The sequence below is a fragment of the Vulpes vulpes genome, chromosome 6 (genome assembly GCF_048418805.1).
Source record: "Vulpes vulpes isolate BD-2025 chromosome 6, VulVul3, whole genome shotgun sequence".
NCBI classification, from domain to species: Eukaryota; Metazoa; Chordata; class Mammalia; order Carnivora; family Canidae; genus Vulpes; species Vulpes vulpes.
The window spans coordinates 46,448,134-46,461,969 of record NC_132785.1 but is presented as its reverse complement, the minus strand read 5'-3'; the positions used below and the strand labels follow the sequence as shown (position 1 = coordinate 46,461,969).

The window sequence follows — 13,836 nt, the reverse complement described above, 5'->3', positions numbered from 1 at the left end:
TTAACATCTAAAGAAAGATCAAAATTTATTTTTTAAAAAGATTTTATTTATTTATTCATGATAGTCGCACAGAGAGAGAGAGAGAGAGAGAGAGAGAGAGGCAGAGGGAGAAGCAAGCTCCATATAGGGAGCCCGACATGGGATTCGATCCCAGGTCTCCAGGATCCCGCCCTGGGCCAAAGGCAGGTGCTAAACCTCTGCGCCACCCAGGGATCCCAGAAAGATCAAAATTTAAAGACAATTTGGAGTTGGTTGTAGTACTTATGAATGGCTTCACCAGGTTTTTGTGTGCAGTCTAAATTTTGTTCAGTCAACAGGCTCAGGAAGAGCTTCTGTTCTTGCTCAGTGGAAATTTCCAGCAAGTGTTTCAGCATCTTGCCAAAAGTTAGGTGTCTGTTTCTCTAAATCCCTTTCAGGACCTTCCCTGGACTAGTTTTATCCAATGTTTGGCCTGGCCCTCACCAACAAGCATGTGGGCTAATTGATATAAATCTGAGAAACCGGGTTAGTAAGTTTGAACAACTCTGCTAGACTCTAGCAAACCTATCGAGGTCCTCAGTCACTTTAGGAAACTCTTGAAGTATGGCTCACAATTCAGCCTTAGTCCAAGGCTAAATAAATATGGGGTTTATTGAGATCCTCAGAAGACTTAGCTTTAAAGGGGAAGGTTTTAATAGGTTCAGGAAAGAAGGGAGTGGGGAGAAGTTTGAGGGGAAAGGTAAATTCAGCTAGAGAATTAGAACAGGGAAACTGAGGGTATAGAGGAGGTGCAGGCTTTATGGAAAGGAAGGAGGCTGATGACACCGGAGGTGGCATCTGAGCACAAGGTAGCTGCTTCCATCCTGAGACAAGATGGCAGTGGGAAGAGAGACTTCAGAAACTTTTGGGTCTTTGTAATAGTTTGTCTCAGCTAATCTAGAAATTGTATTTTGCAGAGAGGCAATTTTAGATTTCTGATAACATTTGGAAGCTTCAAAATACCAATCAAAATGGGCATCCCATGCACCTTTGACAGCTTCTCAATGCCAGTTCAGCTTTGAGAAAAGTGTTAGGGAGATCAAATCATGGCCATTGTAGTTATAAATTAGTTTTGGCTAAGTCAGAAGATTTATTTAGGAATGTGGATGAGGAGGGACCATAGTTTTTAAACAAAAACCAGCCAGGGTCCCCAAAGCAGGCATTGGGGGCAGGACTCAAAAGTATTTTGATGTCTGGGATCCCATTTCTTAAAGGCTTTTTTCTAACGGAAAAAGAAAAATTCCTAAACAGCACAGTTTCCATGGGAAAAGCCTGTTCCAGAAGGAAATCAAACTTCTGATAGGAATAGTCCAGTTTCAAAAAGGAGTCAGATCAAAGACTTGTACAGTTCCAGTGAACAGTCTGGTTCCGAAGAGTGGGACCAACCAAAGGTTAGCATAGTTGTAATAGGAACAGTTTGGTTCCAAAAGGAAGTTGGACTAAAGGTTAGTGTAGTTCCAATGGGTGTGGTCTAATCCCAAAAAGGAATTGGGGCAAAGACCAACACGAGATACAGTTCTAACAGAAACAGTCCCGTTCTGAAAAGGAGTCGGATCAAAGTCTAAATGAGTACTCACAGAAAGAACAAGGCCTTAAAGTCTCAAATAAAAGCTTGGAGAGCTCAAACACAAAGAGAGCATGGGTAGCAGTCTAAGAAGAACATTGAGGATCATTCTCAAACTCCAGGGTAGGCAAGAATACCATGAACCCATTGGCTCTATGGGTACTGGCACCCATTTGCTCACCAGCCTCAGAGATGATTGGGGGTCCTCTGGATCCCACCTCTGTTCACCAAATGTTTTTTTTTTTAACCAAATGTTAATCTTAAAACAGTTATTTTATGGGCAAAAATGAGTTTTCTCAGGAATAACAGAATTGCAATTAGGGACAAACAAGCTATGGCAAAACTATGGCAAGTGCAACAAACGAGAGGAACAGTTATTTTATACAGAAGAAAGAGGAAACTGGAAAGGATTGTTTTGAAGGAAAGTCTGTTGGAAAAAAGCAGGAGTTCAGGGTGATGATGGTTTCTCTTTGGCTGAGTTACAGAGGTAGTCAGTTTCTCGTAGGAGATGCAAGGTACGTCTTTCCCTGTTGGTCCCTGTAATTGATGATTCTTTCCTGTTGAAGAGTCTTCTGTTAGTGGTCTCTAATTGACAATTTTTTCTATCATGGACATTGAATGGTACAGCTCCCCCTTCTGGCTTTTCCTTCTAGTATCCCCAATCCATGTTAGTGAGGTTTCCCTTTATTAATTTTTACATACTTTTTGACCACCTCCACCCATTTCACCTATCCACTACCTGACCCTCATGACCACCAGTCTGTTCTCTATAAATGAGACCGAGCCACCCAGTTGCCCCTGTGTAGAAGCATTTTGGTTATAGTGCCATTTGTTTATTTTTGCTTTTGTTGCCTTTGCTTTTGATGTCAAATCCAAAAAGTCACTGACAAGGCCAATGTCAAGGAGCTTACTGCCTTTGTTTTCTTCAGGGAGTTTTATCATTTCAGGTCTTATGTTCAAGTTTTAATTCATTTCAAGTTAATTTTTGTATATGCTGTAGGATGGGTGAAGTTTCCTTTGCATGTGATGTACAGTTTTCCCAACACCATTTACTGAAGAGACTGTTCCTTCTCCATTGTATATTCTTGGCTTTTCTGTTATAAATTAATTGACCATATATGCAGAATTTATTTCTTGGCTCTGTGTTCTGCACCATTGGTTAATGTGTCTATTTTTATTGCAGTCTCATACTGTTTTGATTATGATAGTTTTGTGATATATTTGAAATCAGGAAGCCTGTTGCCTCTAGCTTTGTTGTTCTTTCTCAAAATTGCTTTGTGTATTCAGGGTCATTTATGGATTGTTTGTTCTATTTCTGTGAAAAATGGTACTGGAGGGCAGCCCTGGTAGCGCAGTGGGGCAGCCCCGGTGGCGCAGCAGTTTAGAGCCGCCTGCAGCCCAAGGCGTGATCCTGGAGATCCTGGATCGAGTCCCACGTCGGGCTCTCCGCATGGAGCCTGCTTCTCCCTCTGCCTGTGTCTCTGCCTCTCTCTCTCTCTCTGTCTCTATGAGTAAATAAATAAAATATTTTAAAAAATGGTACTGGAATTTAGTTTTGTTTTTTAAAGATTTATTTATTTGAGTGAGAGAGACAGTGAGTGAACATGAGCAAAAGAGAGAGAGAGAGAAGCAGACTACCCTGCTAAGGAGGGAGCCCAACATGAGACTTGATCCCAGGACCCTAGGATCACAACCTGAGCCAAAGGCAGCTGCTCAACTGACTGAGCCACCCAGGCACCCTGGCATTGGAATTTTTTTTGTTGTTTTGTTTTTGGAATTTTAATAGGGATTGCCCCGAATCTGTAGATTGCTTGGGTAGTATGGACACTTTAACAATATTCTTTTAATCCATGCATATGGAATGTCTTTCCATTTATTTGTATCTTTAATTTCTTTTATCAGTGTCTTATAGTTTTCATTATACAGATTTTTACCTCCTTGGTTAAATTTTTCTTAGATATTTTTATTCTTTTTGATTCAATTGTTAATGGGATTGTTTTAAATTTCTCTTTCTGATAGTTTGGTATCAGAAATGCAACAAATTTTCTTATATTGATTATTGTATCCTGTCACTTAATTTGTCTATTTGTTCTAATAGTTTTGGTGGAATTTTAGAGTTTTCTATGCATACTATCATGTTATCTTCAAACAGTAACAATTTTACTTCCTCCTTTGGATTTAGATGTCTTTTCATTTTCTTTCCTAATTGCTCTTGCTAGAATTTTAAGTACTATATTGAATAAAAGTGAGAGTAAGCATCTTTGCCTTGTTCTTTTTTTTTTTTTAATTTTTTTTTTTAATTTATTTTTTATGATAGTCACAGAGAGAGAGAGAGAGGCAGAGACACAGACAGAGGGAGAAGCAGGCTCCATGCACCGGGAGCCTGACGTGGGATTCGATCCCGGGTCTCCAGGATCGCGCCCTGGGCCAAAGGCAGGCGCCAAACCGCTGCGCCACCCAGGGATCCCTCTTTGCCTTGTTCTGATCTTAGAGGAAAAATTTCCAGCTTTCCACTGTTGAGTATGATGTTAGCTATGGCCTTTATTATGTTAAAGTTTGTTCCCTCTATGCCCAGTTTGTTAAGAGTTTTTACTATAAATGAACATTGCCTTTTGTTTAATGATTTTTTTGTATGAAATTGGTCATTTGATTTTTATTTTTCATTTTGTTAATGTGGTATATCATAGACCGATTTGTGGATGTTGAACCATCCTTGCATCTTGGGATAGGTCCCACTTAATCATAGTGTGTGATCCTTTTAATGTATTGTTGAATTCAGTTTGCCAACATTTGTTGAGGATTTCTGCGCCTGTGGTCTTCAGGGACATGGGCCTGTAATTTCCGTGTGTGCGTGCGTGTGTGTGTATTTGTGTGTGTGTGTATGTGTTTCTCCCCCCCAACTCCTCCTTGATATTAGGGTAATGCTGGCTTTGTAAAATGAGTTTGGAAGTATTTCCTCTTCTTTAAGGTTTTGGAAGAATTTGTGAAAGATATTAAATCTTCTTTGAATATTTGGTAGAATTCACCACTGAAGCCATCTGGTCTTGGACTTTTGTTTCTGGGGAGTTTTTTGATTACTGGCTCAATCTCCTTGGTTGTAATTGGTCCAGATTTTCTCCTTCTTTCTGAGTCAGTCTCAGGTAGGTTATTTCTAGGAGTTCACTTCTTTTAGGTGTCTGATTTGTTGGTACATAAGTGTTCATAGTATATTATGATCCATTGTATTTTATGATATCAGATGTAATAGTTTTACTGAAAAATGTATTCTAGCCTAATGTGTGTTGTCTTCTTCTCTTTTCCTGCCAGAGTTTGCATGGATCTGATCCCATACTGCATTCCAAATCAGCCTTTTTCCAATCTTAGATTTGTAGTTGCATTATCTTGATTTGCATTGTCCTTGAGTCTTAGAGCTGGAACTTTTGTAGGATGCTCCTTAAGGTCCTTCACAGTTTAGGAGCCTATCCCATGTGATGTACCAGCCTAATCACTTGTAGTGGGAAAATGGCAGCGCCCAAAAAGATGTCTACATCCTAACTGCTGGAACCCATTAGTGTTACCTTATTTTGAAAAAGGATATTTGCAGATGTAGTTAAGGGTCTTTAGATCATTGTGGATTATCTGGATTATCTAAATCCAATGTCCTTATAAGAGACAGAAGAGGAAAAGGCCTTGTGAACAGAGGCAGACATTGGATTGATGTAGCCATAAACCAGGGAGTGCTTGTAGCCTCCAGAATATTGAGGAGGCAAGGAAAGATTCTCCCCTAGAGCATTTGGTGGCTCATAGCCACACCACTACCCTGATTTTGGACTTCTGGCCTCCAGAACTGTGAGACCATAAGTTTCTGTTTCTAGGTTACCAGATGTTTGGTAATTTGTTACAGCAGCCCTAGGAAACCAGTACAGATTTGGTAAAGTGGAATGCTGCTGTAACAAATAGCTAACAATGGGGAAGTAGCTGGTAAATCAAGCGAAAGCTGGAAGAGTTGTGAAAAATATGGTAAAAAGCCTAGATTGCCTTGAGGGGACTGTTGGTAGAAATAAGAATATTAAAGGTGATTCTGCTAAGGACTTAGAGGAAACCAGGGAGTGTGGTAGGGATAAAGCTTCTGTCATAAGGAACACTTTATGTCCTTATGAGTATAACGTTGGTAGAAATAAGAATGTTAAATCCACTGCTGGTAAATGCTCAGAAGGAAATGAGCGGGGCAGCCCCAGTGGCGCAGCGGTTTAGCACCCCCTGAAGCCCGGGGTGTGATCCTGGAGACCCGGGATCGAGTCCCATGTCGGGCTCCCTGCATGGAGCCTGCTTCTCTCTCTGCCTGTGTCTCCGCCTCTCTCTCTCTCTCTCTCTCTCTCAATAAATAAATAAAATCTTAAAAAAAAAAAGAAGGAAATGAGGGATCTGTTATTGGGAACAAAGATGATCCTTGTTTTCTAGTGGCAGAAAACTGGCTGAATTGGATTCTACACTTGTGTGGAAAACAGAACTTCTAAGTGATGAACTTAGATAGCTAACTAAGGAGCTTTCCAACCAAATCATTAAAAGTGTTTCCTGGTTTCCCCTTGTTCATAATAAAATGCAAGAGGAAGGAGAAACTGAAGATGGAGGTGTTAAGGAAAGAGGACTGTAGCACTTCTCCTGGGTAATGGGAGCTTCTCCACTTGTCCATTGCAAAGAATGTTGAAATGTGGAAACTCAGTGTTGGGGACACATGCTCTGGAAAGAAGACCAAATATATGGCAGGACAGTCTTTTGCTGTATGGGTTAGGCATATGACTCATGGATCCACTCAGCATTCTCAGCAGAAGCCAGGAGTAGAGGTGGGCTTATGCAGGAAGGGTCTGTGGAGGGTTTTTTGTTAATAACATGGTCCTGGTAAGATATACAAGAGACCCCCAAGGATTTTGATTATTGTATCAACAGAAACCTTGCCAGCTCATACCAGAAGAGACAGGATGAAATGAGACAAGGCTGTCAGACTTTCCAAATCCGATAGGCAGGAAATTGGCTGATAGACTACTTAACTGCAAACATGTGCTACCCTTCAACCCTTCGAGAAAAAGGAATTATGAGATTGAAGGCGGAGCTGTGGCAAGCAGGACAGCAAGTGGAGCAACAAGCCACTGAGGGTTATGCTCAGGGCTTGATACCTAATAGAATTTGTCCTGCTGTATTTTGAACTTGTTTGGGACTGATAACTCCTCTATTCTTCCTAATTTCTCCTTTATGGAATTGGAATTTCTATCTTTGGAATGCCTATCTCACTACTGCATTTTGGAAGTACACAACTTGTTTCTAGTTCATAGGTTCACATATGGAGAAGAATTTTGCCCCAGGGTGGAGCATACCCAGTGTCTCACTTATACCTGTTTTAAGTGATTTACATGATAAAATGTGAGACTTCTGGTGATATTTATGTGAGCTTTTGATTTAGAGATGATATTCTAATGGGTTGAGATTACATTGGGGAATGTCGGGGTAGGGCATACACATTATGTGGGACAGATATGGATTCTGGGGAGCCCAGGGTGGACTATAGTGGCTTGAATGGTGGACCCCCAAAAGATAAATGTAGATCCTGACCTTTGGAACCTGTTGTGCTAACCCTGACACCAGGAGTTTAGACCTTTGACCTTTACAAATAAATTTCTCTTGTTTTAAGCCACTATGTTTGTGGTTTTGATATAGTAGCCCTAGGAAGGCAATATAATACTCTGTAACAGTCTTTTCTTCATTGATACCTTATTTATGGACTTAGCATATTACTTTCTCCTTTATAAAACTAATGTCTTTCTAGTATGTTCTCATAACATTTGGTCAATACTTCAGTAATAATTCTTATTACAAGGTATGTATGCTAATCTCTGAGGCTAAAATGTGAGCTTCAAGGGATAAGATTATTTCTTACTTAAATTTATTTTGCAAGGCATAGTAGTGTACAAAAGTAAGTGCTAAAATGTAAGCTTCACGGGATAGGATTATTTCATTTAAATTTATTTTGTGGGCAACCTGGGTGGCCCAGCAGTTTAGTGCCGCCTTCAGCCTAGGGCGTGATCTTGGAGACCCGGGATCGAGTCTCTCTTCAGGTTCCCTCCATGGAACCTGCTTCTCCCTCTGCCTGTGTCTCTGCCTCTCTCTCTCTCTCTCTGTCTCTCTCATGAATAAATAAATTTATTTTGCAAGGCATAGTGTACAAAAGTAGGTGCTAAAATGTGAACTTCAAGGGATAAGATTATTTCTTATTTATATTTTGCAAGGCATAGTGTACAAAAGTAGGTGCTCAGTAGGTATTCGTAATATTGGGTTGGGAAAAGCAATAAGAATCTTTGGCGCTCTCTGGTGCTCTCTGGCTCTCTCTCTCTCTCCCTTTCTCCCTCTCTCTTTCTCTCTGTTTTATTCTCTTTCTCTTCCCATCTCTCTCTCCTGCTCTCTCTCTCTCTCCCCTTTCTCTCTCCCCTTTCTCTCTCTATCCCTCCCTCTCCCTCCCTCCCCCATCCTCTTCTCCACCATCCCCCTCTTCTCCCCCATCCCCCTCTTCTTCCCCATCCCCCTCTTCCCCTTCTACCCCCTCCCCCCCTCTCTCCTCCTCTCCCCCCTCCCCATTTCTCTCTGTCTCTCCCCCTTTTTTATTTTTTTTTATTTTTTATTTTTTATTTTTTTTTCAGTTTCAAATTTTATTTCATGAACTAGACGTTGAAGAAAATGTGTATTTCGAATCTTTAATTAAACTCATTTATCTAAAACATGTTTACACACAGGATACAGGGTTTCAAGTAACTTATGGTAGAGTTCACTGTCCATTTAAAAGTATGCTTCTTTCTTCCACAAAAACTGCATTGAAAAGCAAACAAAATTTTCTTTTATACTGCGTAAGAGCTAGATGCAAAGTTCTGATGCAAATTTACTTCACTGTCAACTCTGATGCTGAAGCTGAGAGGCAGAGATGTCCATAGTTCGGTTAAATGATGCAAATAAAAAGCTTCTGTTTCTCTTAAATTAGAAGCCTTCGTTCATGGTCTCTCTCAGTAGTACCAGACGTGGCTCCCATACGCGGTCACTTCTTCTTCTTTCCTTTTCCTTTTTTACTTCCCTCTCCTTGCTGAAGACTTTGGTCCCCACCTCCTGTTTTTTGTGTCCTTGTTTTTAGTTTAGGTATCATTTCTGCTGCATACAACATTACTGACTTACGTGATGGGAACTGTACGAGACAGAGGCTGCCGTCTTCCTGCTTGAGTTGGACCCGGACTCTGCCCCTGTACTGAACATCACGATTCCACTCTCTAGAGTACATTTTATTTTTCTCAAGGAATACATTAAGTCCGACTGCTAAGCACACATCTTGAATCTCAGTAGCTGTAGGATTTTCAACAGCCAAAACCTTAGACTGCTGTTTCCACTGTAATTTTTAATATTGCAGGAATAACACTGATTTCACACTGTGTGTCCATCTCCCTTCTAACAGAACATGAACATCACAAAGGCAGGGCCAGTTTGGTTTATCAGTAGATTCCCAAGTATCTTGCTGATGGGGATGCGCCGGCCCTCGGCGATGGTCTTCTTGTTGTTCAGGTACGCGGGGTAGATGCAGATGAACCTGTCCTGCTCGGTCGGGGACCGCGCGGCGGCGCACGCCATCTCCGCCGGGGACCCTCTCCCCCTCTTTTTAAAGATTTATTTATTTGAGAGAGACAACACAAATGGGAGGGGCAGAGGGTGTGAGAGAGAATCTCAAGCAGACTCCCTGCTGAGCGTGGAGCCCAACATGGGACTCCATCTCATGACCCTGAGACCATGACCTGAGTCAAAATCAAGAGTTGGACACTCAACCTACTGAGCCACCCAGGGCCCCAAGAGTATTTCTTATGCATACTTGTTTTCCCAAGACTCAGTACAAAAGAAGTCGGCACTCAATAATGTTGATTCAACAGAAGGGACCTTATATTAGGTAGTGTCTTCTTCAAACCACCATCAGAATTAACCTCTGCAATATACCTGATCTGTGGAAACTGTCCTGATTGCATGATTCACGTACCCTCATGCCCTTACCTGTTCTTTTGTGAACAAATGTAATTGTCAGCAAGTCCTTTGTTATGCAGACTACAGTCTTTCCCACTACAACTTTTATCTAGTAGTCTTGACTTTATCCTCGTGAACCAAATCTCTTTATGACAGTGTAGCAGGCTGGAAGCTGGTAGTTCCTTTAATAGTTGCACTTTGCATTTTTGTTTTCTAGACTTCATTATTCTGCTCACGTTCTAGTTTTTAATGTTTCTTGTAATAAGAATTCTAGGTAAGTCAAAGAGGTTGAGAGGAACAAATGGAAAATGAAGAATTGAAAGCATTGAGTAGATTGAAGGAGCTTGGGAGAAATAATGGTTTTCTGTTTGGGGAAGCTCCATTCTTTTTTTTTTAATTTAAAGCTTTCTTTTCTTTTCTTTCTTTTTTTTTTTTTTTTTAATTTAAAGCTTTCTTGGGAATTTGTCTCGCCTGTCTCTCGCCTGTCTCTCGCCTGTCTCTCGCCTCTCCTGTCTCTCGCCTCTCTCTAGCTTCTCCTGTCTCTCGCCTCTCTCTAGCCTCTCCTGTCTCTCGCCTCTCTCTCGCCTCTCCTGTCTCTCTCCTCTCTTTTGCCTCTCCTGTCCCTCTCCTCTGTTTCTCCTGTCTCTCATCTCTCTTCTTTCTCTCCTGTCTCTGTCTCTAGAATCTTTTAGTTCAGACTAGAAATTTGAGTGCCTATTTTGAGCATGGCCCTATGATGGGCACTGTGTAGGAAGCAAAGATGGATGAGGTATGCCCCCTACCTAAAGAAATTTATAATTTAGTACTATTTGCTAGGGATGATTATAGACTGATGAGGGTAAATTTTCATAACTCATAACTTCTACATCAAAACTGCATTTATAACACTGGTGTTGCTCTTATAACTACTGTCGTGCTCTTTCATACATATAAACATATCCTCTATGCAAATCATTTTTATTTCTCTATGGTAGAACTTTTTGGGAAACACTGTTATTTGAAGCTAAATATTGTATAAAGCAAGTGAACAAATTGGAAATACCAGTTTTTGGGGTCTTTTTTACTTTTTTAAACTTTAACTGAGGAACTGATGTAGATGATCTCTCAAGGATATTTCCTCATGAATTACTGGCAAATTGCCCCTGGAAGTCCATTCCAGAAGAGTTCCCAAAGTGCTGAGAGCAGTGGTATATTGAGGGAATAGGTGTGTATGAATATGTTCTCAAGGTGAACACTTGGAAGGATCTTACTTAAATGTGTAAATTCTGGCATATGAACATTCTGCCTGTGGTTGCACAGTATACAAGCCTCTCTGTAGCTCTAGTCAAGTCAGCTAGGTATTAAGTGTTGCTCCCTGCTTTGCTTAAGGTTTTGTACATTCTTGACCTCTTCAGGCCACATCCAGTTTATGCCATTGTTTCTTCTGCCTTTAACTTTTCCTTCTCCTTCTCCTCCTTTTTTTTTTTTTTTTAATGCCATCGAGTTGGACACTATTAATAGCAAGAATTGTTTGTGCACTGCTTTCAATTCCTGTGCTTGCTATGTTTATGTGAATAAATTAATCAGTTTTTCTCTCCTTTTCCCCTTTAGTGACCAGACCCACAAGAATTATTTTGCACGTGTCTTGGATGCCCTCATATTTTCCATTTATATTAAGCATTAGTTTAAATTTGCCAAGACTAGAGAGAAAGATAAGCTGGCAATAACAAATGTGTACTGTTTTTTTTTTTAAAGAATTTTATTTATTCATTAATGAGAGAGACAGAGACCGAGGCAGAGACATAGGCAGAGAGGAGCCCGTGTGGGACTCTCCCAGGACCATGGGATCACACCCTGAGCCAAAGGCAGACATTCAACCACTGAGCCACCCAGATGCCCTTGTACCATCTGTTTAGTGGCTATTTCCTTTCTAGTTTATTTTATTTTATTTTATTTTATTTTATTTTATTTTATTTTATTTATTTTATTTTTTTATTTTATTTTATTTTTTTATTTTATTTTATTTTATTTTATTTTTTTTATTTTATTTTATTTTATTATTTATGATAGTCACAGAGAGAGAGAGAGAGAGAGGCAGAGACATAGGCAGGGGGAGAAGCAGGATCCATGCACCGGGAGCCCGACGTGGGACTCGATCCTGGGTCTCCAGGATCGTGCCCTGGGCCAAAGGCTGGCGCTAAACCGCTGTGCCACCCAGGGATCCCTCCTTTCTAGTTTAAATAGTTGAATCTACTTGCTTTGATTCTGTACAGGACTGAGTAACCTCTCAATTCATTATTTTCAGAGGTTTTATTTATTTATTTTTCCAATTATTCCCAAAGGTTTTAAATGGCATTGGTCATTTTTTTCTGACCTACACCCTGTGGAAAAATCAAAGTGCCTGGGCTTTAAGGCTAAAGATCTAATTTGATACACCAACTTCCTATTAATTTTTTCATTAAGGTATTTTATGTCTTAAGTAATAAATATCATCTACACAAATAAGTAGCTAAATAAAAATAATATACATTACTGTTTTTTTTTTGATAGAGTAAGCATGTGAGTGAGGGAGGGAGGGGCAGAGGGAGAGGGAAAGAGGGAATTCCAAGCAGGCTTCACCACACCTAGTGCAGAGCCCAGTGTGGGGCTTGATCTTACGACCCCAAGATCATAACCTGAGCCAAAATCAAGAGTTGGCCACTTAACTGACTAATCCACCCAGGTGCCCTGATAATACTGTTTTTAAAGAGTGTTTATAAAAACAATTTTTGTTTGTGAAAAACGGGCAGTCTTTTTTTTTTAACCTTTATATAACACTTCCTTCGTTACTGTTAAATTATACTTCTCAGTAATTTGCAATGACATGGTTAGAACTAGAGAGTTTAATGCTAAGTAAAATAAGTCTATCAGAGAAAGACAAATACCATATGATTTCACTCATGTGGGCTTTAAGAAACAAATGAGCAAAAGGAAAAAGGGACACAATCAAGAAACAGACTCTTAACTATAGAGAACAAATTAGTGGTTGCCAAAGGGGTTATAGGGGAGGGTGAGTGAACTATGTGATGGGGATTAAGGAGTACACTTGTTCTGGTGAGCACCTTGTGTTGTATGTCAGTATGAATCACTATGTTGTACACCTGAAACTAATGTAGCACTGTATGTTAGCTACACTGGAATTAAAACAAAAAATTCTACTCCTCAGTGGTATTTCACATGAAGAAACAATAAATTATCCGTCTTTTAGTTATAGCTAGTAATGAGGAAAAGTCAGAAGGAATTTCATGCAATCTTTTCCAGTCACGAGTATATGCTTGTAACTTAAGAATGTCATGTAAGAATCATCATTTGTTCTCTTTCTGTATTATAGTAAATGGAAATCAGGCACTTTACTATTTTGAAGTTTTTGTTTTAAGCATAAATTATAATTTGGTTTTAAGCTGTAGTTTCTCATTTCATTTTTCATTTCCATCTATTAACTGATTACTTTTATTTTAATAGTGAATTTATGGCAGAAGAAAGTAATGAAAAATTTTGGCAGTTTTTGGAAACTGTACAAGAATTAGCAATTTATAAGCAAACAGGTAGGTGATATGCATATTGTAACTTAAAAAATTTCTATTTCTGTACATACATTAGATATGTTTATTGTCTTTAAGGGTGAAGTGTAAATGCTCAATTTGGTTAGTAAGTATGAATATTAAATTTGAAAAGATATTTTAATGGAAATGATTCCAAGCATCCATTTCTGAAAAATAAAAGTTTAATCCTTTATGATAAGAACAATCACATGATTAGCAGTGTTTGCAGATTGCATTATAATCAAGGAGAAATAGAAATTGTTCAATTATGGCTTTCTTTTTACCTAGATTTATTTGAAATAGTTTTGCATCTAGTAGTGGTTTTTTTTTTTCAAAAATGCTTTTAAAGAGATTTTTTACTACTTGCCTTTAACAAATCAGGTAACCTATGTGTTTTTATTTCACTATCTGGAAGATGTAGTTAGTCATTCCTAATTTTTAAATATATGTGAATATATATTACGTATCTATATATGTGCATATTCTTTAGAATGAACAAGTGTTTGTTAATGTGTTTTCTGAGGAAAAAGATTAAAGATAATGAAATGAGGTTTTAGGAGCAGAGGCTAAAAGGTTAATTATTATAAACAAAGGTTATTTTCCTTTCTCTAAAGAGAATAGAAAAAATACTAATATGGAATCCATAAAGGAGGATTTCTTTAGCCTTGTACACAT

General features: G+C 39.2%; 1 protein-coding gene across 6 annotated transcripts in view; it reads left to right on the top strand.

Annotated features, from left to right (window-relative positions):
- Positions 1-13,836, top strand: part of UGGT2 (UDP-glucose glycoprotein glucosyltransferase 2) — a 188,006-nt gene that overhangs the window by 5,763 nt on the left and 168,407 nt on the right. For 5 of the 6 annotated variants that reach the window (XM_072760866.1, XM_072760864.1, XM_026003635.2 and 2 more), the window contains one exon: positions 13,082-13,164. The exons of the other annotated variant lie outside the window; for it this stretch is intronic. In XM_072760866.1, coding sequence (XP_072616967.1) covers positions 13,089-13,164 — 76 coding nt within the window. In that variant the 5' untranslated portion in view covers positions 13,082-13,088. The remainder of the gene's footprint in view (positions 1-13,081; positions 13,165-13,836) is intronic. 6 annotated transcript variants of the gene reach the window in all.